Source organism: Furipterus horrens, unplaced genomic scaffold (assembly GCF_987537825.1).
Source record: "Furipterus horrens unplaced genomic scaffold, mFurHor1.1.pri manual_scaffold_3, whole genome shotgun sequence".
In the NCBI taxonomy this organism is placed as follows: Eukaryota; Metazoa; Chordata; class Mammalia; order Chiroptera; family Furipteridae; genus Furipterus; species Furipterus horrens.
The window spans coordinates 37,250,158-37,274,875 of record NW_028327173.1 but is presented as its reverse complement, the minus strand read 5'-3'; the positions used below and the strand labels follow the sequence as shown (position 1 = coordinate 37,274,875).

The 24,718-nt window shown below is 38.3% G+C and overlaps 1 protein-coding gene and 1 pseudogene across 1 annotated transcript in view; both read left to right on the top strand.

Annotated features, from left to right (window-relative positions):
• NDC1 (NDC1 transmembrane nucleoporin) overlaps positions 1–17,942 on the top strand; it is a 49,250-nt gene extending 31,308 nt beyond the window's left edge. Inside the window, exons 14-18 of the mRNA XM_090269500.1 lie at positions 429–479; positions 2,198–2,261; positions 4,416–4,516; positions 14,270–14,430; positions 17,625–17,942. Coding sequence (XP_090125626.1) covers positions 429–479; positions 2,198–2,261; positions 4,416–4,516; positions 14,270–14,430; positions 17,625–17,688 — 441 coding nt within the window. The 3' untranslated portion in view covers positions 17,689–17,942. The remainder of the gene's footprint in view (positions 1–428; positions 480–2,197; positions 2,262–4,415; positions 4,517–14,269; positions 14,431–17,624) is intronic.
• Positions 3,461–4,076, top strand: LOC150014930 (nucleoside diphosphate kinase B pseudogene; annotated as a pseudogene).
• Positions 17,943–24,718: the final 6,776 nt, after the last annotated feature.

The following is a 24,718-nucleotide window of genomic DNA, read 5'->3' as shown; positions in this document are numbered from 1 at the left end:
ATGTGAACTAGTGAAAAAAACCACTTCACATCTTAAGATTTGAAGATGGGGGGGATGGCTAGGGAAAACATGCTCTTTTTTTAGTATTAAGAAGTTAAAAGGCAAGACAGCTGTGGAGAACTGAGAAAGAAGATGGTCTTAGAAAGTATTACCAGAACCACTTAGAATTCCTTTTATTATGACAGGTCTCTAATTTGGAGGTTAATGTGTACATGTGAGTGCAATTTAGGTTAGATGGCCTGGCCTATCTTGGTTATCCAACTTAGTACAAAGGTATGTCCTTACATGGTTTATTGTAAATACTATTCTTTCTCTATAATATGTGAGGTATTTTATTTAAATTAATGTCAAGAAGAACCTGAAAATGTATGATGCTATATTTGAATAGAATTGAACACTAAATGTGTTTCTTCTTTTTTCCAACTCAGATTAAGAATTTCTTGTCAAAACGGGTGTTGATAATGTATTTTTTCAGTAAGGTAAGAATACATAGTTATAGCATTGGGAATGGGGGCAGGGGAAATGAAATAAGAAATGAAGTAGCAGAACAGCTTTGCATTAGTGCTTCACTAACCTCCATTTTAACCATAGCAGCCCATTCTCACCTCACATCTCACTTCAGTGGCCTCTTGGGCCTTGACTGCATTTGGCCTCCTGCATGTCTTGACTGCAGGCAGCTTTGTGCTGATAGGTAACCTCATCCTGCAAAGGGAGCAAATCCATGACAGTCTTGTGGCTCATTGTCCTGCTAACATCTTTGTGGCCAATTTGCTCTTCAGAAGAGAGATGACTGGGTTAGATCACAGATGTTAAACTTGTGTTAGATTAAAAAGTTGTAATTCAGGCCACAAGCTAAATGACTTTCCAACTTGTCTCTTAGCTGCTCAGTCCCACTGCAGTAGGAGAGTAAATCTCTGTTGCAGAAGCTAAAAATTCTTTCCTGTTTTCACCAGCTACAGCTGTTGTGTGTTAACTAATCCTTTGATGAGCAAAACCTTTGTCCATATGTAGGGGAAAGAATTTTTGTTTTGTTTTAGTTTTTTAAAATCTAGCTTCTCTCTTTCTGAAGATATTGCAGTATTAGCTAATACTGCGCTCAATTATGCCTTCAAGTGAAAGTTTGCATTGACATACATTATTTATTTTTATTTTTTTGGGGTTATACTTTGGTGGGGAAAGATCTGAGTAACTCTGATAAGAGTATGGATGCACATAACGAAGAATCACTTCAAGTTCTTGAAACTTTTTACTATGATGGCAGGGAAGATCACCCCCCTAGCAATTACCATTATCAGAAATAATCTACCTTAGGCTATCCATAGAGCTTTGGGGGAAAACTGTTTGACCCCTGAGTAAGGCATCTTCCACCTAGAGGAAGAAGAGTTGTCTGGAATTTTACTTAGTGCTTTGTTTCACAAGGATGGAGAGAACTCACCCTTGCTCTTTTCACTTGTCCCTCATTTATATATTTCTAACAGCATTCCTGTGAGTTGTCTTTTTGTTCTCATTTTACACATACAGCACCCTGAGGCTCAGAGGGGTCAAGCTAGCCTTAGCCAGTAAGTGGGAGAGCAGAGGCTGAACAAGAGCGTTTTTTTCTTTGGAAGTGAACAGCTACTTTGATTCTAGTTTGCAGGTGGATCTACTGTATGATAAGGAGTTATGGGCATTGCCCTTTGATGTTGAGAGTGTAACATGCTGTTTGTTGTACTTAATATGCTTTATTTATTGCATTACCAGAGCCAGCATTTGTTTAAATGGGCCAAGGTTTGCAACAATACTATTCGGCCTTATTATATTAAAGAAGGTTAGGTGGTTTTTCTTCGGAGTGGGGTTAAAGGTAGACAATTCAAGAGAAGTAGTATGTATTTAGGTAGGTGTTTTTGTTTTAAAAAAGGCTTTTATAATCATTCTCCTAAGTGATCTCTATACTAATCCTTTATAGTGGGGTTGAGTGTGTCTCTTTATTTTAAATGAGAAACTGAGGCACATAGTGATTTAGAGACTTGGCAAGGGTCACATAGTAAGTTGGTGGCAGAATGTTTTATTGCAGTTAGATCATATTGTATAAAAATTTCAGATTTTAATTCTTGAGACGCAGCTTTGAATATTCTATTGGTATAGTCTGCATAGTTGCTTAGATGAAATAAAGAGTTTTTGCCAAGGGGAACTTAAATGTTTTTATATGTATTTGTAGCACCCAGAGGCCTCCATTCAGGCTGTTTTTTCAGATGCCCAAATGCATATTTGGGCTTTGGAAGGTAAGCAGTTTCAGTGAACTACAATTATGATTTTAATTATCAGTTAAATATTGAAGTGTAATCCTTGAAAGGTCAGTTCTGGACTTTGAACTCAGCCTTTGAATTTTCAGATACATTTTTATATCTTTGTTTTATGTAGATTATTTTTCTTAAATATGTAGATGTACTTTAATCTGGGCAGAAATTTTCCTTAGTACAAGGTCTGTCCAGAAGGTATCCAGCCATGCACTATGAAAAATAGAGACATTTATTGAAGAAGATAGAAGATATAAGAAACATTGTATATAGGACAATGACAACTGACCCCTTCAAAGCAGGCATGTTGGGACCTCACCAGTTCTCCCAATCACCATCAGCTGCCCTGTCGTATTTTCCTGAATCTCATCATGGTCTGAAATCTCTTCCCTTCCAGAGGTGATTTCAGTTTTGGGAAAAGCCAGAAGTCACAGGGCACCAAATCTGGACTATAGAGGGGCTGAGTCACCTGGGTGATTTGATGTTTCACCAAAAACGTCTGTAGAGATGTGAAGACTGAGCAAGCGTGTTGTCGTCATGAAGTTGCACCAGCTGCCCATAGCTGTGGCCTCCTGAATCTCCCAAAGTTTCTGTGGATGAATGTTCAAGCTTAATGCAAAATTAGATGCAGATTTATTGCTCTCCTCACTCAGTCATTTTGATTGTGATGGCCACAGAGTCAGAGTACACATGCTCACTCAACAGTGTCTATTGCCCCTACTGACTAGTACAGTGAAGTTGTCATTGTTCACACATGTGCATTCCAGTCCACTCTCCTTGGCTGCCAGATGACATGATACTGTGCAATTCTCATTATATTAACAATGGCTGAACTTTTTCTGTACAGACCTCATATAAGCAGAGAAACTGAGCCTGGGATTTTTGCATATCTTTCCTTCATAAAAATTGCAATTAATAGGTTGTTTTTCACTGTTAACTTATGTTGACATAATTTATTTAATATATTTTAACATTTAACTTGGGTTAAATATGAAAACTGAGTTGTTAAAGAACTTATATATTATAGACCCTGCCTTCTGAAATCTTAAATGATACTTCTTCAGAGAGGTCTTTTCTGACACCTAAAGAAAGTATCCCTCTCATGGGCGACTCTCGGCTCGGGTGGTCGCTACAGGTCTCCGCTCCGGCTCAGCAGCAGAGCGCAGCCGTCGCCCACCCGCCCACCCACTTCTTGGATCATGGCCAACACGGAGCGCACCTTCATCGCCATCAAGCCGGATGGCGTGCAATGCAGCCTGGTGGGCGAAATCATCAAGCACTTCGAGCAGAAGGGGTTCCGCCTTGTGGCCATGAAGTTCCTTCGGGCCTCTGAGGAACTCCTGAAGCAGCACTACATTGACTGAAAGACCGCCCATTCTACCCTGGGCTGGTGAAGTACATGAACTCGGGGCCTGTGGTGGCCATGGTCTGGGAGGGGCTGAATGTGGTGAAGACCGGGAGGCTGATGCTTGGGGAGACCAATCCAGCAGATTCTAAGCCAGGCACCATTCGCGGAGACTTTTGCATTCAAATTGGCAGGAACATCATTCACGGCAGTGATTCAGTAAAAAGTGCTAAGAGAGAAATCAGCCTATGGTTTAAGCCCGAAGAATTGGTTGACTACAAGTCTTGTGCTTTTGACTGGATCTACGAATAAGAGGTGGACACAGCATCGGTCCCCTTTGGCACCGCTTGGATGTGTCCCTGGACACAACTCTATTCAGTTGACTTGGAAGCAATAGGATCGACCTTTCTTTTCTAAAGTATATTTACCAATAAAGCCTTTGGAAACTGGAAAAAAAAAAAGAAAGAAAGTATCCTCACAACTTTCACTCTAGTCCCTTATCATGCTTTGTTTTTCTTCCTAGCACTTATCACCACCAAATGTGATATTATTTAAAAAAACATTTTCCTGTTAGAACATAAAGTGGAAAGACTGTATCATCTTATTCATAACTACTGCAGTTGAGTATCTTTCCAGTGCCTATTCTGGTCTTTTGTCCATTTTTCTGTATTACTTTCTCTCTTATTTAGAAGTTGTTTATATATTCAGAATATCAGTTCTTTATTATACAGATATATTGGAAATCAATTTGCCTAATTTTAATTCACTTTTAACTTTTATTTTTTCCCTTTGAGGTCTGTCTCACTTAGTAGCAGCATCATTTACAGAAGATAGATTTGGAGTTGTCCAGACTACTCTACCAGCAATTCTTAATACTTTGTTGACTCTACAAGAGGTAGGTAATATGTGCATTGGGTGAAGGTAAAGGTCTTTTCCTCCTCCTCACCCAACCCCAGACCAATTTTTCTTTTATTTGTTATGTATCATGGTATTTATTGAGTAACAAAACATATATTGGAAGTTAAAGTTAAAATAATGATACCATTCTCACCCTCAAGAAATTGCAATGTAAGAGAGACTAGAAAGAAATATTTTAATTCACGTATAAATAATGATTTTCCAGTAACAGAAAAAAGAAGTATGTATATTAAACCCATAGGCTGTACCTCTGGTATTAAACAGGTTATTTATGAGATTGCAATTCTGTCCAGTGATACCAGGTTGGATCCTTACACAATGTGTAGCTACTGAAAGTGACCTGTAGTTAAATTACCCATGAAGATAATAAGTTATCTATTGGCCAGAGGCTGAAAAAGATAGAGCTGAGTCCAGTGGATTCCCTGTCATCAGGATGGGTACATAGTTTTAAACTAATAAGTCTTTTCAGTCCTAGACTTAAAGGCAGAAAAATAAAATGTGTACTTCTTGCTTTCCAATAGGCTCCCTTTCCTAACATAATGTTGGGTACTGTGATTTATACCCCTTAGTAATATTAGCTATATGTCAGATGAGAGGCATGAACACTTAGTGCTAGAGACATCTAGAGGTAGGGACTGATGTGTGCAGTAGGTTTTTTGGAGGAGGTGATAACTGAAGTAGGCTTGAAGGGTAACAATTGGTATATCTTTTGGACTTGTGAAGCAATTAAAGATACGAAGAAAAAACATGCTTCACTGTTCCGTTCTTCATCACAATTCATTTTACCTCTAAGAAAGTCTTACCCATCAAAACCAGTGATTTTTTTTTCCTTTGAGTCCTCTTTGTGCTCACTTTCTCATGTGTGTTATTTGAGACATGTATGTTTCATGATTTGTTCACTTTTTCTAGTTACCTTTCGCTAAAGAAATGGTTTCCTAGTATTTCCCCGCAACTTCCAATATTTGGCTTGTCTAACTACACAATTGGGTAACAATGGTTTGCCTGTTTTTGGTACTCTATGCATAGTTTGTTTTTAGTCACTCTGGTTTTGTAGTTCCAAATGACAATAATAATACAATGCTTTATAGTCAACAAAGCGATTTCATAATCATTATTTTTGATCCTCATAACTTGAAGTACTGAAGATGGAGGTATTTTAGCTCTACTTCATAGATTGAGGGAGGCTTGGTAGTACAGTGACTTTCTTACACAAAAGTCTTGTAGGTGGCAGATCTGGGACTTGAACCCAAAGCTAGTTGAAGGGCATTAGCAATGTAGTAGACCCCAGGGAGAGCTACAGGTCTATATCCCTAATTTCTTGTTGAGGACTTTTTAATTTCACACGGAGTTCTCTTCAGAGAAAATGGTTCTATGAGTAGACGCACGGCTTTCAAACTTTTTGGCCCTGGCTGGTGTGGCTCAGTGGATTGAGTGCTGGCTTGCAAACCAAAGGGTCTCTGGTTCAATTCCCGGTCAGGGCGCATGCCTGGGTTGCAGTCCAGGTCCCTTTTCGGGGGCGTGCTAGAGTCAGCCATGCGCCAGTCCTGCAGTAAGGTCAATGCAAGAGGGATGGGCAAAAGAGAATGGATGGGTGGTGAGTATGGAATTGATGTTTTTTCCCTCTCTTTCCCCCTCCCTTCCCCTCTCTCTAAAAGTAAATAAAATCTTTAAAAAAAACCAAAACTTTTTGAACCATGACCTGCAGTACCTTTATTTTATATTACTTAGAATGTGTGTGTGTGTGTAAGTAACAAACAAAAGATTCTTTTAAATTGAATTTATTGGGGTGACACTGGTTAATAAAATCATGTAGGTTTCAGGTATAATTCAATAACACATCCTCTGTATATTGTGTTGTGTGTTCACACCTCAAGTCCAGAACAAAAGATTCTTAGAACAGTTCTTTCTTTTTACTATGTGTATTGCATTCTGATGTTTTTCATCCTATTTCATTTTTTTTAAATGCTGGTTAAAACTGAATTGATTTCATAGGGATCACTGTTGAGAGATACTGTGTACCCAGATTACTTTCTTCTCACCTCCCCACTGTAGATATTCCTAATTCTTCGTAGTTGATTATGGGTAGGTATGACAAGTGAAGCAGTCTATTTATTTGATTATAGTTATTTATACCTTTGGTTAGGAAGGTAGGAATTACAGATTTGTCAAAAGGTCAGGGTCTGTTTACTTTGAAACAGGAGTTGGAAAGGAGAATACTTTTGAGGGGCAGAGTAGAAGGAGGCAGAGTTAAGTTTTTGAGAGCTGGAAAAGGTAAAAGGAACAAAGAACAGGTTCTGTAATTTGGTCCTGACCATAAAACTCTTCCTTGTGTGTTGCTTGTGGCATCTCTTCTCCCCTAGGCCACATCGCCGTCAGCCTTTTTATCATACGTGGAAGTCATCAGATTTTGCAAACTACCTTACAATCTTTTCCTATAATCAATCATTGATTATATGAGTAATTTAGGGTCCACATGGGTGGGTACTTGTCCCACACCTTGGCACCACAGCTCTTTGACTTATTCCTCTTCGCTACTCTTTTTGTATTCCCTTCAGTCTCACCCCATGGCTGTCATCCTGGCCTCATTGTCCCCTGAATTCTCCACCTCCAAAGCTTAAAACTCCAGAATTCTGTCCTCTAGTGAAGATAAATATGCAATTTTTATCCTAAACTTCATGCCCCTGGATTTTACCGATAGATCTGTGGGCTCATGTGAGACCCCTTATACCAAGCACAAGCCTCTCATGCCCTTGCTTCTTCTGTATATCCTACTTTGTCCTTACCAATGTTTTCACTTCCTCTGTCTTTCAGCTCTCTCCTGGCTCCTTTTTTGTCTTTCCTATCCAGCTTAGACCTTATGTCTGTCACAATCATTTTATTACTAATTCTTTCTACTCCCTGTCCCCATGTTCTTTAGCTGTACAAACCCCAAGGGGTCAATTCCATATTCACCACCCGTCCATTCTCTTTTGCCCATCCCTCTTGCCTTGACCTTACTGTAGGACCGAGATGTTCCTGACCTGATTATTACTGCAGCCTCTTGTTCCTGCTAACGCTTGACAGAGATTCTTCGTTCTGACTCCAGCCACTCTCCTGTTCATCTCATTAGCCCTCTGCTCTAGTAACCACCATAGACTATTTGGTTTTTTCTCCCAGATATATTTTCTTAACCTAACTAATTCTATACATGATGTCTTTTCCTTCCTTTGCCTAGAACACATTTTTTTTCCTTTTGTGTGGCTCTGCCCTATAACCCCCATCTCAATACTTGGTTGCACTGCATTTTAGTTGTCCCCTTACTTTATTGTCTTTATTAGAGTAGAGGCAGGAATGGTGTCTGAGTAGCATCTCATTGGTACTTGGCTAGCATCATCATCTAATATTATTTTTATTCTATAGTAGTGGTTCTCAACCAGGGGCGGTTTTATTTCCCAAGAGACATTCATCAATGTCTGGAGACATTTTTATTATCACAACTAGGGAAGTGCTACTGTCATCCATTGTGTAGTGGCCAGGGATATTGCTTAACAGCCTGTAGTGCACAGGAATAGTCCCCATAATAATTATCCAGTCCAAATGTCAGTAGTGCTGAGGTCGAGAAACTCTGCTATATAGTCATGATTTCCAGTAACAAAGTCTACTTTTATCTTTAGCATTTGTTTGGGATTCTGGCTTTAGTAGAGTAAACTTTTGTTTTAACTAGGTTATAAGTAAGATCCTTGAGACCAGGAACTTTCAAGGTTCTGCACAGTGGACATTTGTTAATGACACTGGGAGATAAATATTCAGGAGCGAGCAACTGGACTGTTCTCTTTATTTGGCTTTTGTGAATATACTACTGCATATAAATATAAATGGGCAAAAGTGTCTGTTTTCATAGTACAGCCCCTCTTTAGACTTCTGTTAGGGCCAAAGTAAGACCTTCATGGAATTTTTTTTTCCTGAAGAATATATTCAGTGATGTATAGCTTACTCTTTTTATTGTTTGGGGTAATTCTTAACTAGATATTTGAGATCCCAGTTGTGTGATCTTAGTCTTCAGTGCAGGAACCATTACAGTGCATAAAATGAGGCTAATAGATACCTGTTTAATCATACAGCTGGTTAAGTACTTCAGTTTTCCTAACCCAGAGCACATCATTAAATATTATAAACCAGCTTCTCCTAGATTTAAGTTATTTGTATACTGCCTTCATAGTTTTTGCCATAACTGTTTATTATATTATTTTCATAATTTTAGTCATTTAGATAAATCAGAAGATGAATACAAAGAGACAGATAACAGCACTCCAGACTACCACCTCTGTTCAATGGAAATATAATGCAATACACATGTGAAACTTTACATTTTTTTAGTAGTTACATTAAAAAAAATAAAGGTGAGGTTTGTTTTAATGTATTTTATTTAACTCAGTATATCTAAACTATTATCATTTTATCATGTAATAATATAAAATTGAGATACTTTATGCTCCTTTTTAAGTTTTTTTATTTTTTAAAGTATTTTATTGATTATGCTGTTACAGTTGTCCCATTTTTTTCCCCTTTGCCCCCCTATGCCTGGTACCCTCCAGCAATCCCTGTCCTCTCTTAAGTCATGTCCATGGGTCATACATATAAGTTCTTTGGCTTCTCATTTACTTTACTATTCTTAACATCCCCCTGTCTATATTGTACCTTCCAGTTATGCTTCTTGATCCCTACACCTTCTCCTCCATTCTCCCCCTTCTCCATCCCCACTGATAACCCTCCATATGATCTCCATATCTATGGTTCTGTTCCTCTTCTAGTTGTTTGCTTAGTTTGTTTTTGTTTTTTAGACTCATTTGTTGATAGTTGTGTTTGTTGTCATTTTACTGTTCATAGTTTTGATCTTTTTTTTTCTTAAATGTGTCCCTTTAACATTTCATATAATAAGGGCTTGGTGATGATGAACTCCTTTAGTTTTACCTTGTCTGGGAAGCACTTTATCTTCCCTTCCGTTCTAAATAATAGCTTTGCTGGATAGAGTGATCTAGATTGTAGGTCCTTGCTTTTCATCACTTTGAATACTTCTTGCCAGTCCCTTCTTGCTTACAGTTTCTTTTGAGAAATCAGCTGATAATCTTATAGGAACCCCTTTGTAGGTAACTCTCTACTTTTGTCTTGCTGCTTTTAAGATTCTTTATCTTTGACCTTTGGCATTTTAATGATGATGTGTCTTGGTGTGGTTCTCTTTGAGTCTAGTTTGTTTGGGACTCTGTGCTTTCTGGACTTGTATGTCTTATTTCCTTTGCCAAATTAAGGAAGTTTTCCTTTATTATATTTTTATGTAAGTTTTCAATTTCTTGCTCTTCCTCTTCTTCTGGCATCCCTGTGATTTGGATGTTGGTATGTTTAAAGTTGTCCCAGAGGTTACTAAGTCTCTCCTCTTTTTTTTCCCCTTCATTTCTTGTTTCTTCATTCTGTACTGGTTGACTGTTTATTTCTTCCTTATGTTCCAAATAATTGATTTGAACCCCGGTTTCCTTCCCTTCACCATTGGTTTCATGTGGATTTTTCTTCATTTCTCTTAGTATAGCCTTTGCTTCTTCCCTTATGCGTTTGCCGTACTCAAGCATATCTGTCAAGCCTGTGAGCGTTGTTGTCACCAATGTTTTGAACTTTGCATCTGATAGGTTGGCTATCTCCTCCTTGCTTAGTTCTCCCTCTGGAGCCTTGATCTGCTCCCTCTTTTGGGCCATTCTTCTCTGTCTCTTCAACTAGACATCCTCCTGTGTTTGCCTCTGTGTATTGGGTAGAGCTGTTGTACCTGTTATGTTGTAAGGGGCAGATCCTTAGATGATCTGTCAGTGCTGGGTGAATTGTTTCACCTGCTTGTGTCGCTGAATGTGGGGGAAGGGTCAGAGAGGGAACAATGCTGCTTCCTTGGCACTCTCCCCTTTTCCAGTCACTTCACCTGCTTCCTATATGCAACTGGTGCCTCTAGCTGCTGTGCGGGTGATGGTTCTCAGAGTGGGTGGGTTTGGGTTTGTTTTAGGACTGTGGAGGCCCTCTAAACGGACTCTCCTGAGAGGCTGGCATTGTATCTTCTGCCACCCCAACACCCACTGGTTTTCACAGCTAGAAGCAATGAGGCTTTATTTTCCCAGTGCTAGAACCATGTGCTACATGGCCTGGCCTGGGACTCAAATCGCTCCCCATATGTCCCTCCTGGCTTTTATAATGTGTGATGGCTCTTTGCACTGGCCAGCCTCAGCCACTGCCTTGCCTCTGCACTGCACCGTGCCCTCTCCACCTGGCTCTCCATCACTGCCCCTCCTGCCTGTCTAGATGAGTATTACTTTATATCTTTGTTTGTTGGACTTCCATGTAGTTAGAGTTTCTGGTAGTTGTGGTTGTTTCTTGTTTTGAGGTAGATATGATCCTTTTTATGGTTGTGGAAGGAGGCAATGTGTGTCTACCTATGCCTCTATCTTGGCCAGAAGTCTATACTCCTTTTTTAATTGTAAGTTTTCAAAATCTGGTGTGTATTTTTTACTTACAGCATATCTGAATTCAGAACAGCCACACTTTTAGTGCTTAAGAGCTACATATATCTTAGTGGTCACTGTAGTGGACAGAACAGCTATAAAACTTTAATGATGATGTTGAAATTGATCATGCAAGAGGAATTTCAGATTACATCTTCAAATGATGTAATTGATAATTGATGACAAGAAAATATTTTTAAGGAGAAAAAGGGAAATAAGTATATGTGATATTCTCATCTAGTAAATCATTTAACAGGAAGGACTTTGTTCCACAATATTGACAAGAACCCAAATCATCCCATTTTGCTAAAAACACGTGGACAGTATTCCTTCATCTTCTATGATATATGTGCACCAAAATTTACTTTATACAGTTCATCAGTGGATAAATGCTGAAAGTATACAAAGGTGACTGGAAGGATAGATGATGGCAAAATGAAAACATTCTCTAGATTAATCTTTTGAATTTGCCTTTATAAACCTAAGAATGAAAATGTTTTGCAGTTTGTGCTGCAAAGAAAATGGTTGAACTCTCTTCAACAAAATTATAAGCTGTCAAAAGTTTTTAAAAATACTACATTTTGATGGTACAATGCAAGAAAAAGAACCAGAAGTAATGATAAGCCATAACCTATTGAAGATATATTTTCAGTTTGAATTCAGTATTATAGGATGGATATGTTCCAGGTTTATGAATGGTAGCTGATGAATTGCATTCAAAATATTCATTGCCCATTTCAGATGTATATATATTCAAAACCTGGAAAATATGTTTATATTCTTATTTAAATTTCTATAAAATTATCTTACATTATTTTGCCATTCTTCTGTAAATTGTTTATAAAATAGCTTTAAACTGTAAAAAGGGTCCATTTGACCAAGGTGGTAAATGATGATGACTATTTGTCCCAGTATACTGAGAGTTAATCAGAAGGTTTGCAAGAAAATTGAAAAGGAAGTAACCTGTCCATTGTGATTCAGTGCAATTTAATGTTGTTTAAATATGTCACTGAATACCACCTCCCATATTGCCTAAAATTATCTCAAGTATGTCCCAGTCTTGGGAAATAGTCTTACAAGTTACTGTTGAAAGAATAAATGATTAGAGTTGATGTTATCATGGTAGACCGAACACACGTATCAAATCTTGTTTCTTCCCTCAAACTCTGCTAAATTATAGTAAAAGGACTTTTAAAAAGACATAAATCCATAAACGGGAGAAGAGACAACAGCAACAAAATTTTCAAAGCTGGGAAGCAGATGGTTGAGATAAATGACTCAGCAGATCTCAGAGGCAGACCTGAAGTTTTTAGTGGGATCGGCACCAAGTGCCTCTGGGATCAGGGATGAAGACACAGGTACCGAAATAGAGAGGTGTAGGTGAGAGCTGTTTCAAAACCAACTAACTAGATCCCCAGATTTGCTGCCGCTGTTGCTCCCCTCTCTGTCCCTCAGTAGTTGAAGTTTATGCCCTAGAGTGGTTAGAACACCGGGTCTCTGGATTGAGAGAGTCCAAACACAGTTGTAGGTGTACTCAAAGGTCAGTAGCTCTGTTTTCCACTTTGCTCCCTGAACACTGAGGACTAGGGGACTGGAAAACTCTCGGGGAACTCTGAATAATTCAGAAAGAAAGACCTCAAGTTACTGAGTTGGGCGCTCACCCTGCAAAAGTCCACACAGATCACCTATTTTGAAAGCTATTGTTGACAATCTAACCATGCTGAGAACTTTTGGTTGGATCTTTAAGAAAGTCCCACTCTCAGTTGTGAGCCAAGGGTAACTAGATTCCTTCCTCCCTCCCTCCCACCTCTTTCCTCACATGAGGATATGTTTATTGGCTGTTTTTATTTTAGAGAGAGAAAAAGGCAGGGGGTCAGGGGGAGTGGAGAGAAACATCCATCAGTTGCTTCCTATATGCACCCCAACCTAGGGATCAAACCCACATTCTAGGCATGTGCTGTGACCTGGAATCAAGCCTTTTGGTATTTGGCAGGGGTCCCCAGTCTCTGGGCCCAGGACCAGTACTTGTCCACGCTCTGTTAGGAACTGGGCTGCAAGTAAAGCTTGCCTGAGCTCTGCCTCCTGTTCCCGCCCCCCCCGCCCCCATTTCACAGTGGGCGTGTGAAGCTCACCCCAGCTTCGCTTCGCCTCCCCACATCTTCCACCAAACTGGTCTGTTGTGCCAAAAAGGTTGGGGGTCACTGGTGTACTGGACCAACACTCCAACCAATTAAACTACCCGGCCAGGGCAAAGGGTCACTAGATTTCTGATAAAGGTCACTAATGCAGAAGATAAAGACCAGAAGACATAAGGAGGGGAAAGTGTCGTGAAAGAAGCTATAAGCAAAACAACAAAAACACATTAAAAAATCATCAGAATCCTCAGAAATAAGAGAGGCTGTTACATCTCTGAAACAAAATAGGATGCTAAAATAAAAAATAGCACTTAGATGACATAAAAGAGTTCTTGAAGTTAAAAACATCATTATAACTTGTTTTTATTTCTTTTGGTGGTTATATTCATTATTAGAAATAATAGACTTATACTATTATTTCTTGTCCCTTTAAACATTATATTGCTGTAATATATTAGTACACTTACACTTTTATATTTTCACTTCTGTCATCTCAGTGTAGTTTTAGCATGTAAAAATGATATTACATACCTTTGGCCTTTAAAGATATACTTAAATCTCAATTCTGTCAACTAAATAAAATCAGTTTCACTTTCGGATTCCCTCTCCCAACCTATTGCTCTTAGATGCTTTATCATTAGAATTGAAAAGGAAGATAAGATAGTTAAGTAAGTGACTTTTGTTTTAAGCATAAAGTTTTGGGCTTGTTTTTTCTTGAGCTTTTCAGTAAAGGACTCATACTGCTAAACATAAGGAGAGTAACATATCTGTGTTTTACTTCCCAGTTTTGCATTTTCAAGGGTGTTAAGTACAGCTTTTTAATTTTTTTAGAGGAAATGTCTTTCTTTTCAAGGTTGTTATGAAGTATAGCTTTCTTTTTTAGAGGAAAGGAATTTTTTCAGGTAATCGCTGACGGGGCTGAACGTCTACTGCATTGTTTTTCAAACGATTTGTGATCCAAAATAAGTATTTTGTAGTATATATGTGTCTGTCTGTCTGTCCAAAATAAAATCTCCTTAATCCTTTGGACTAAGTTGGCCGTCATTGTAGTTCACTCTAATGTGTTTTCTTTCTTTGATCTAGGCAGTTGACAAGTACTTCAAGCTTCCTCATGCTTCCAGTAAACCACCTCGGATTTCAGAAACCCTTGTGGACACTTCTTACAAAACATTAAGATTTGCATTTAGAGCATCACTAAAAACTGCTATCTATCGAATAACTACTACATTTGGCGAACATCTGAAGTAAGTTTACCTGTTTTGATCCCTGATGATGATCCATTTTCAGGAGTTCTGAGAAATAGGTATGAAAATTATAAAGGCTCACATGTTGAAAGTGTTGTTTTGGGACCTTCGTGATTCCTACTGGGAGTTAACAGCTTGGATTGAGACTTTATATTTTAAAATTTGACCTGTTGTATAAGCTTTGGGGCCTTCTTTCAAATGGACAAAAAAAGGAGAGAAAGTTATAAAAGCAGCAAATGCAATTGCATACCGTTTTTTAAAATTACCTAAACATCCTTCAGGGAGAAAAAAAGCAGAAAAATAATTCTGTTATTGCATCTTGGCCAGCAAACTAAGACTTGGGGTGAGCAGAGTCTTCTATAAATGAGTCCTCCATGCTTTGTGAATCATGCTAGAAAAATAGTTACAGATCAATTTCAGACACGTAGCCAGAGAGAAAACCACAAATGCTAAACCTGTTTATATTTAGTTCCATTAGTGTTTGCTGCTTTCTTCTCATGAAATAATTTAGCTAAGCAGGGTAAGGGATACTAGTTTATTAACTAAATTGTGTTTTATCGTAATTATAAATGAACTTCAGAAGACGAGAGAGTACTCTGCTTTTTCTGTACGCAGTCAGTTAATAGTTGAGAACTTCCTCATGCACCTGCTTTTAGAAGCAGTAGTATATTTTCTTTTACTTTCATAAAACTAGGCAGTAGCAGTAGCGAGTATTACAGAATACTTTGGTTCTGAGTGGGAATACAAAAGAGCTGTAGATAACCGTCTCTCCTTAAGAGGTTTATTCATTCAAAATATTATTGAGAGCCTCCTACATCTGTGCTCTGCAGTATGATAGCCATGTATTGCTATTTAAATTAAATAAAGTTAAATAAAATTTAAAATCCAGTTTTTCATCATTTCAAGTCCTCAGTAATTATATATGGCTAGTGGCTACTCTGTTGGACAGCTTTGATACAAAACGTTTTCATCACTGCAGGAAGTTCTGTTGGATAGTGCTGTCCTAGACAATAACTTTGCACATTATATATATATATATTTCTTTTTATCTATTCTTCTCAGAAGCCTGTGAGGTAGATATTATCATAATTGTACAGAAATAGAAACTGAGGCCCAAAGAGATTAAGAACTTGCTTAATAGCACAGTCCAATGAGTGTTAGAACATGAACCTGAAATCAGGTCTTTCTTGCTTTTAAAATTTTAAATTCTTTACTGATTTATTGCTAAACTGCTCCTGAGATATAAACTGCCCTGCAGAATACTCTCAGAAAACACCCAATGAATTTAGAGAATGAAAGAGATATGATATTCCTGTCTATATTGATGACAGTGCCAAAACAGAGAAAAGGGGGAAATAGAGATTTTTTAGAAAAGAAAGGGAGGGAGATAGATGACTGATAAAAAATTTTGAGAATGGAACTCTGCCTTAGCTTTTCTCTGAGAAGAGCCAAATTTTATATGTGCATTAAAATTAATGAGGTTAGTAGAGGCTATTTTGTACAAATATAGGATAGAATGGTATACTGGAAAAATGTTAATTAAAAAAGAAAATTCTCACCCAAGGATATGCTTATTGATTTTAGAGGGAGGTGAGGGGAGGGAGAGATAGAGGGAGAGAAACGTCGTTCATTGGTTGCCTCTCAAATGTGTCTGGACCAGGTACCGAACCCATAACCTAGACATGTGCCCTGACTGGGCGTCAAACCTGCAACCTTTCAGTTTATTGGATGATGCTCCAACCAACTGAACCACACTGGCCAGGGTGAAAAAATGTTAGATTTAGAGTTAAAACATTTAAATTTATGTCTGGTTACATCATTGACTGTCTCTGGTGTGGGTAAGTTTCCTAATGATTTTATAAGTAACTTGCTCAAGAATTTGTGGGTAGTAAATTGGAGAGCCAGAATTCACACTCAGAACTTTCTGACCTGACAGTTTTATCTACAGAGTCTATACTCGAATTAAGTAGGTTATTCATTCTATGTTATTCCATTGTTAATAAAATTAAAATGGATCATACACATATAAAGCCCTCACTATACATTGTATATTGTTTGGGAAATAACTGTTATTACTGTATAATACCTAATTTATTCATTATCCAAAGCTATCTCTGAGAACCAGGTTTAAAATAAGGAAATTTGATTTACTGATTTTCTAGCCTATAATGTTGAAATTTGAGGGGAAAAGACAGATATTAGAGTGGGTAGTACTAATAGTAGTAAGAGTTCAGTTCCTGCTAGCAGAGAGAAGATTCATGAAAAAGCTGCAGACTTGATGTTTAGGAGAGTTCAGAGCCATTTAGTTGGAAATGACAGTCTCGCTAGCTCCTCGGTGGGAATCTGCACAGTGGAGTACTTGAAATGGCTCAATTAGAAGCAGCTACATGGTTTAAGAAAGCAGAGATGTCTGTGTAGGGACTTAAAGAATGATTTGTAGCAAAATTGTTATAGTAAGACTCTTTGGCACTTTTAAAAATGGTGACTTCCTGTTACTAGAACTTTATCATTCAGTAATGATATATTACTATTCAACAACTAGAAAACCAGAATCTTTCATTGTTTTTATTTTTTTGCATAGAAGTTTAAAAGGAAGTGTTACACTAGTTTTAATATATATTTGCCCTAACTTTGTCAAGATAATGTATTTTTGTGGGGCTGAGGATTGGGAGAGAACTCAATTTCCCCATCCAAGACATAATTTATTTTCAAAGAGAAAAGTAAATCTAAACCACCAAGCTGTTACCTTTGAAAACGATTAGTGGAGTCTATTATGTTTTAACCAAACATTTTAGTTTAAAGGATTTTATATTAAAGGCAATTCAAATACTCCACAACTCAAAGATAATGTTCAAATCTGGTTTAAATAAAATAATAAAATCCAGAAAATCTGTAAGGCCTGGAACTCTGCACAGCAGGTTCCACAGCAGAGCAGGTTAAAATCGATGCCTTTACTTGTCAATCTTAATTTGCTTTAGTCTTTTAGAAGGTGGAAGCATGCCATTACTGAATGAAAGCCCTCCTCCTCATTAGATTAAGGAGAGTTTTCATCCAATTTTTTCAGAAGTACTAAATAAGTGAAGATTTCTCTTCATTTTTAATTGTTTTGAAAAATATTGACTCTGTGCTCTGTGGTTCACTTAATATGCTTAATGTAAAATAAAGCTTATGCTTTGAATTTATGTTTCATTTAGTGCTGTGCAAGCATCTGCAGAACATCAGAAAAGACTTCAACAGTTCTTGGAGTTCAAAGAATAGTTAAGTAATATAAACTGTGTTCATTACACTGCTGATACAACTACAGATGGGACAGTAAATGTTCGGCATTCTTGGATCAGAAGAAAATGGACTAATTAGATGCTTCCTTTGTCGTGGTGGTTGCTTTGAAAACTATACTTTAATGGGAGAAATCATGGAAAGAAATTCTCAACAGAATAACCGAAAACGGCCTTTTCTGTACCAGTTCCTTGTTGTGTGTGTGGTATAATAAAATCTTTATTCAATTCCACAGATGCATCTATGGCAGTACAAATGTCTTTAGTTTGTATAGCTTAATAATAATTAGAAAATTTTTAGAATTTACTTTTGAGAGGAGTAGAGCCAGTTCAGAAGGTAAGATAGGTTGACTTGCTCCAGTCTTCTGTCCTCATCGAGAGTTTAACTGTCTGTAAACTTGAAATACATAAACTGTTTAAGAGTTGTTTCTGTTTATTAAAGGATAAAAATGGTAACACTGGAGAAAAAGTTCACAGAAAAAAGATTGTCTAAAGGACATATTTTGTTAATATTTTAGGTTGTGTTTTTGTTTGCAGAGACAAATTAAATTTGCATGATTGTCCAAAAAAAGTCTCAATTTACAGATGCTAACTTTATATAAAGGAATGTGGAAAAATTCAGTTCTTAAGTTACAAGATTAAACATTCACATTTGGTTTTTGAAATACAATTGACTGACATCTATAAATTTATTTTGTATCATGCTAGTAAACAATAAGTGTATGACTCTTCCTAACTAGTTTTACTTTCTTTTTCTGGAACAAAACATTAAGTGATTGTAGAGTTTTTCAAGTGAGAGAAAATGTTTTGCAAGAAAAACCAGGAAACTCCCTTTTTTCTCACCCTTCATCTTCATTAGATGAAAATATTTTGTGAATTTTTTTGGCCTCACAGAGGGAGCAGTCTTAGCTGTGTTAACTGGCTAATTAAAATATATTAGGAAAATCTTTACAGCCAGAAGCAGCTTATCCTCAGCTAGCAAGTGAAACCAGAAATCAGAGGGATTACTGGGTAGCATATTGTATGTCCCCAAAGTGAGTGAGATAATTTTATAATTTATTTGTTTAACTTTGGAAATGAAAGATTGGAAATTCTACTAGTAGATATTCACTGGACTAGCTTTGAACTGAATTGTTTCCTGCTAATTTTTTTCCTATTATCTTTTCCCCTATAGTGTCCCCAAATTTTTACTCAGTCAGCACAGTTGTGTATGACTCTTTAATGTGGTGTATATGTCTACAATTTGATTACTTGATGTATTATATCTTTATTCCCTCTGTTGCCCCTTCAGCGAGCTTGTGCCAAATTATAAATGAATCCTGCTAACTTTCAAAGTGTCTTCATGAGACAGCTCCCCAGTTGACAAGTGTTTGGAGAACTTAGGCTATGGCCATTGTCATTGCCTTTTTCCCCTCTGAAGTGGAGTTGATTTTTTTTTTCTTTCTTTTTCTTTCTTTTTTTAAATGTGAAAGTTGAATTTTGAATGTGGTAGTTACTTGCAGATGGCCAGAAAACTGTGACTAGGTTGACTGAGAACTGTTGAGTTTTATGTTTTAAAGCCATTGAGCTTTTTACACTCGATTTTCTGTGCTACCCCTGGCTGAGGCGTTTTGGGAGAAGAGGACTCTTAACCTTCTTCTGCCATAAGGAATTATGGTATTTAACCCATTTTCTTCCTGGGACTGATGATGGGATGATTCCTTTAAACTCTTAGTTAAAATGTCTAGCTAAGACTTTGGGCAAAGGTATGTTTGATGAGCAATGTGAAAAATTTTGAGGTGTTCATTCCTGTTTTCTATCCAGAGAATGTGCTTTGTACAAAATACGGGTCACATAAAGTCTGCTTGGTGGGATCTGGAAACTGTCTCCCCAAATCTGGATTGTATTTAACTGGGAAGGAAGTCAGTTCCTTTCCCCTATTGTTTGTTGATAATCTCCACACCATCTGTTGGGGGAGGGTGTGGCTCAATCACCTGCTACTAAAAAGAGCTCCTTCTGCTGTGTACAGGAGGAGGATCTTAGGAAGGCCAAGAGGAGAGAAGTGTTTTTGTTTGCTGAAGAAGTCGTGTCTTGCCTATGAGCCCATTGGTGCTGTAACATTGGCCTGAAAATTAGAGTGTTCTTTAAGAGCTTTTCTCTGTCAGTATAAAACATGATTCCATCAGCTCTTGTAATGTTTGCTTGACCCTTATGGAAGGTATAAATCCATATAACTTCTTTCCCAGAGAACTTTGAAACTGTCCTAGGATAAACATGCTACAGTTCAGTGGACATGGACAAGCTACAATTGGTTACCTTGCTGGATTTGTTCCTTGGTAATTGTTTTGTATGTCTTCCTGTAAATGTGGTAATGTTTATATCTTTTTGTATATCACTGACACTGAATTGGGTAGAAAAATAAATCGACATTTAAAAAAAATAGGACTATTAATTGAAATGTATATTTACATGGTCAGTTAATTTCTGGTGTGTTTCCTTCGCCATTTGAATTCCTTCTCTACAGTTGATGCTTTTAAAACCTAAAAAGGTTTAACTTTTTTTTTTTAAGTATATTTTATTGATAATGTTGTTACAGTAGTCCCATTTTTTTTTATCTTTGCTCCCCTCTGCTCAGTACCCCTCTTCCCTCCAGCAGTCCAACCCCACTTAGTTCATGTCCATGGGTCATGCATATAAGTTCTTTGGCTTCACCCCTTTCTATATTATTCGTAACTTCCCCCTGTCTATTTTGTACCAACCAATCATGCTTCTTAATCCTTGCAGCATATCCCCATTTCTCCCCCTTCCTCCACCCAGCTGATAAGCCTCCAAATGGTCCCCATACCTGTGATTCTGTTCCTATTCTGGTTTCCTTAGATTTTGTTTTTATTTTTTAGATTCAGTTGTTGATAGTTGTGAGTTTGTTGTCATTTTAGTGTTCATAGTTTTGATCTTCTTTTTCTTAAATAAGTCCCTTTAACATTTCATATAATAATGGCTTGGTGATGATGAACTCCTTTAGCTTTACCTTGTCTGGGAAGCACTTCATCTGCCCTTCTATTCCAAATGATAGCTTTGTTGGATAGAATATTCTTGGTTGTGGGACCTTGCTTTTCATCACATTGAATACTTCTTGCCAGTCCCTTCTTGCCTGCAAAGTTTCTTTTGAGAAATCAACTGATAGTCTTATAGGCACCCCTTTGTAGGTAACTGCTTTTCTCTTGCTGCTTTTAAGATTCTCTATCGTTAATCTTTGGCATTTGAATGATGACGTGTCATGGTGTGGTCTGCTTTGAGTCTACCTTGTTTGGGACTCTCTGTGCTTTCTGGACTTGTATGTCTATTTCCTTCACCAAATTTGGGAAGTTTTCATTCATTTTTCACATAAGCTCTCAATTTCTTGCTCTTCCTCTTCTTCTTGCACCCCTATGATTCGGATGTTGGCACATTTAAAGTTGTCCCAGAGATTCCTAAGCCTCTCATCATTTTTTTCATTTCTTGTTTCCTCATTCTATACTGGTTGACTGTTTTTTTCTTCCTTATGCCCCAAATCATTGATTTGAACCCCAGTTTCCTTCCTTTCACCATTGGTTTTGTGTAGATTCTCCTTCGTTTCACTTAGCATAGCCTTCACTTCTTACGCGTTTGCCGTACTCAAGCATATCTGTCAAGCCTGTGAGCATCTTTATCACCAGTGGTTTGAACTCGGCGTCTGTTAGGTTGTCTCTCTCCTCATCTGTTAGGTTGGCTATCTCCTCGTCACTTAGTTCTCCCACTGGAACCTCGATCCATTTCCTCTTTTGGGCCATACTTCTCTGTCTCCTCATCTTGACAGGCTCCTGTGTTTGTTTGCCTCCGTGTCTTAAGTAGAGGCGTCGCTCTTGTTACATTATAAGGGGCGGAGCCATAGGTATTCATCAGTACAGGGAGACCAGTTGCACCACATTGTGGCACTGTATGTGGGGAGGGATCTGAGAGGGAACAATGCTGCTTGCTCAGCACTTGCCCCTTTTCCAGCCACTTCTCCCACTTCCATACAGGACTGGTGCTTCTCTATCTATTGCCCTGGCCATCATTCCCAGAGTGGGTGGGTCTGTGGATGTTCTAGGACTTTGGGGGCCCTTTAAACAAGCGTACTCTGCTGAGAGATGGGCAGTGTCTTCCTCTGCCCCAACCGCCACTGGTTTGCACAGTCAGAAGCAATGAAGCTTTATTTTCCCCGGTGCTGGGACTATGAGCTTCGAGGTCTGGTTTGGGGCTGGGCACGCTCCCCAGGTGTCCCTCCCGACTTTCTAAAACGTGTGACCATGCTTTCCACTGGCCTGCCGCTGCAGCCACCACACCACGTCCTCTCTGCCCCTCCTACCTGTCTGGATGAGTATTTCTTATTTATATCTTTGTTTGTTGGACTTCCATGCAGCTCGATTTTCTGGAACATCTGGTTGTCTCTAGTTTTGAGGTAGTTGTATTCCTTCTTAGTTGTGGAGGGAGACACAGCGTGTCTGTCTATGCCTCTGTCTTGGTCGGAAGCCGGTTTAACTTCATGAGGAATCAGCTTTTGTTCTTAACTAGACTAATTTGTTGGGTGATCAGTATTTAATGGTAACTCTAAGGAGCTTGAATTTAAGTCTTTTTTTCATTGTCTTGGCTCCTTTCTTTCAAAACTAAACAAATGAGGCAGGTACCAAAAGCTATCTTTTAATAGAAGTTTCTTTTCCTGCCAGAATAGTGTTTCTAAACGGATCATATTCTCCCAGGTTAACAGTTGTCTGTCAACTTTACTTAAATTAGTCTGAACTTCACCTCAAGGTAGTTGAGGTGCTGTACTAAAGGCCCTCAGATCCCTCTTTTGCTCTCCCAATCCAGTCATCTTTCTTGAAAACCAAATAGCTTATAACAGAGGTGGCTTTAATTTATCAGTTAACAATCCAGCTATTCTTAGCAAACTGCTGACCAGAATCACACTGTGAGAAGAGTTTATTATAGATGAGAAGTTAACAAATTTAGCATGTGTCAGAATCACTTGGAAAGCTTGTTGAAACACTGGGTACCACCTCCAGAGTTTCCAATTATGTAAATCTAAGGTGGGGCCCTCGAACTTGTATTTCTAACAAGTGTTCAGGTAATGCTGCCAGTCAGAAGGGCGCACTTAATCGCTGCTGTAGCGAGTTCTCTTACATGCGGTGTGCTCTCGGGTGAGCATCGAAGCATGTGAGCTATCGTTTGCTATAAGGTACAGTTTTTCCATCTGATTTATTTATTGGAAAGCTTGGAGAATATGATTGGATCCTCTAAGTAAGGCAGAAATCTGAGACATAGTCAAGAGGTTATATGCTTATCTTGAAATTGCAGCAGGTGATGAGAAACGGCTGCTTTTTCGCGCCATTAGATGCTTGTGGTGTTCCCTGTCTTGGCAAACTTCTCATTCTTTCCAGTGAGCTTAGCCTCCCCACATACTCCCAGAGATTTCGTTTTTTCAGTGCTCTGCCATTCCTTCTGTTTTTGGATCTTATCACATTGAATTGTAAATTAACTGATTACAAATCTGTGTCCTCTTGTAGGATACGAGCTCCCCCTTCTTCCAGGATTCCAGTTACGTTTTCTCAGTATATCGACATTTATTTGGCACCTAAACCTGACCTTAACTTATATGAGACTGTTCGTAGATTAAATTTTATTCAATGTAGTATGACTATGCTTACATTGCCCATAGTATGTTTGATTGTAAGGTGCTGTCCAGACCCCATGGGTCTGACTTAAGGAATTTAAGACAAGGTGGTGTAGACTTGCTTTTGTAGAATGCTGTTAATTCTTACATTTACTCATTCAGCATTCACTCACTGCCTGCTGTGTAGCAGGCTCTGTGATAGGCTCTGATAGTATAAAGTCACAGACCTTGCCCTCAAAGAGCCCGCCGCCTTGTATGGTAAAATAAGTGGAGGCAACCCTTCCTTGCACAGTCCTCTTTTCGACTTATTTACAAAATTCATGTGTCTTGCTTTACCGTCTCATTGTTGATGGAGCATCTGTTCTGTTCCTAGCTTGCACTAAGTGCATTGCCTTAAATGTCCTTGTGCTAGCCCACTTTGTCACTTGTATTATTTTGCAGGAGCTGTGTGGCTCTGCCTTGCCCTCATGTGTTCGTGTTCTCCTTGCATGCACATATCTCACCAGACACCATTGAGTGTGTCCTGCAAGTGATGCTGGTGGAAAAGTAGTTCTAGAAGACCTATGGGATTCCCCTGGCAGAGAAACATTGGAAGGTGACCTCTAAGGCACAGACCTTTACCTTGATAGTCTTTTGAAGATATGTTGACTATTGAATGGTTTATCTTTTTTATCTTTCAACTTTTTATAAACAGGGTTTTGCAGCTTGAATGAATAGTCCCTAACTATATTATGACTCTTAGTTGCAAGGAAATAATCCTGACCTCAACTTAGTGTGAGTGTAAAAATGGGAGTTGACCCTAAGGGCACAGGAAAGTGTGGACGCAGTACAGATTTGCTTTTGGACCCCATGAAGACTCTGTAAAGCTCTCAGGATATCTAAATGGTTCTCTGCTTTATGCATCAGTGCTTTAGTTCTCTTTCTCTGTCTACTGGCTTTCTACCTCTCTTTCCATCTGCCCTCTAGCTCCTGAGTTTATATATAATAGAGACTGACGAACTGTACCCGAATGCCAACCAAATTCTTGATTGAAAGAAATTAGCCCAAATGGATCAAGTGTTCAAGGGTCTAATTAGACTTCAGGAACAAAGTCATGCAGTGCCAACATGGCTTCTAAGAACTTACTTTTGTTGATAAGGAGAAAGTGGAGGGTAGGGGCAGTTCTCATACCCTCCTAAGAGAGGGGACGAAATTGGAGGTTCAGGGCCTGCAAAGAAGAATACATAGGGATTCCAGATATTATAGTTATAAAACACTTTAAAATAATCATGATTACTGTTCAGTAAGGTTAAAAATGAAATTCTTATTTAGAGAACTGGAAACTACATATATATAGTAGAAACTACACACATGTATAAAATCATCG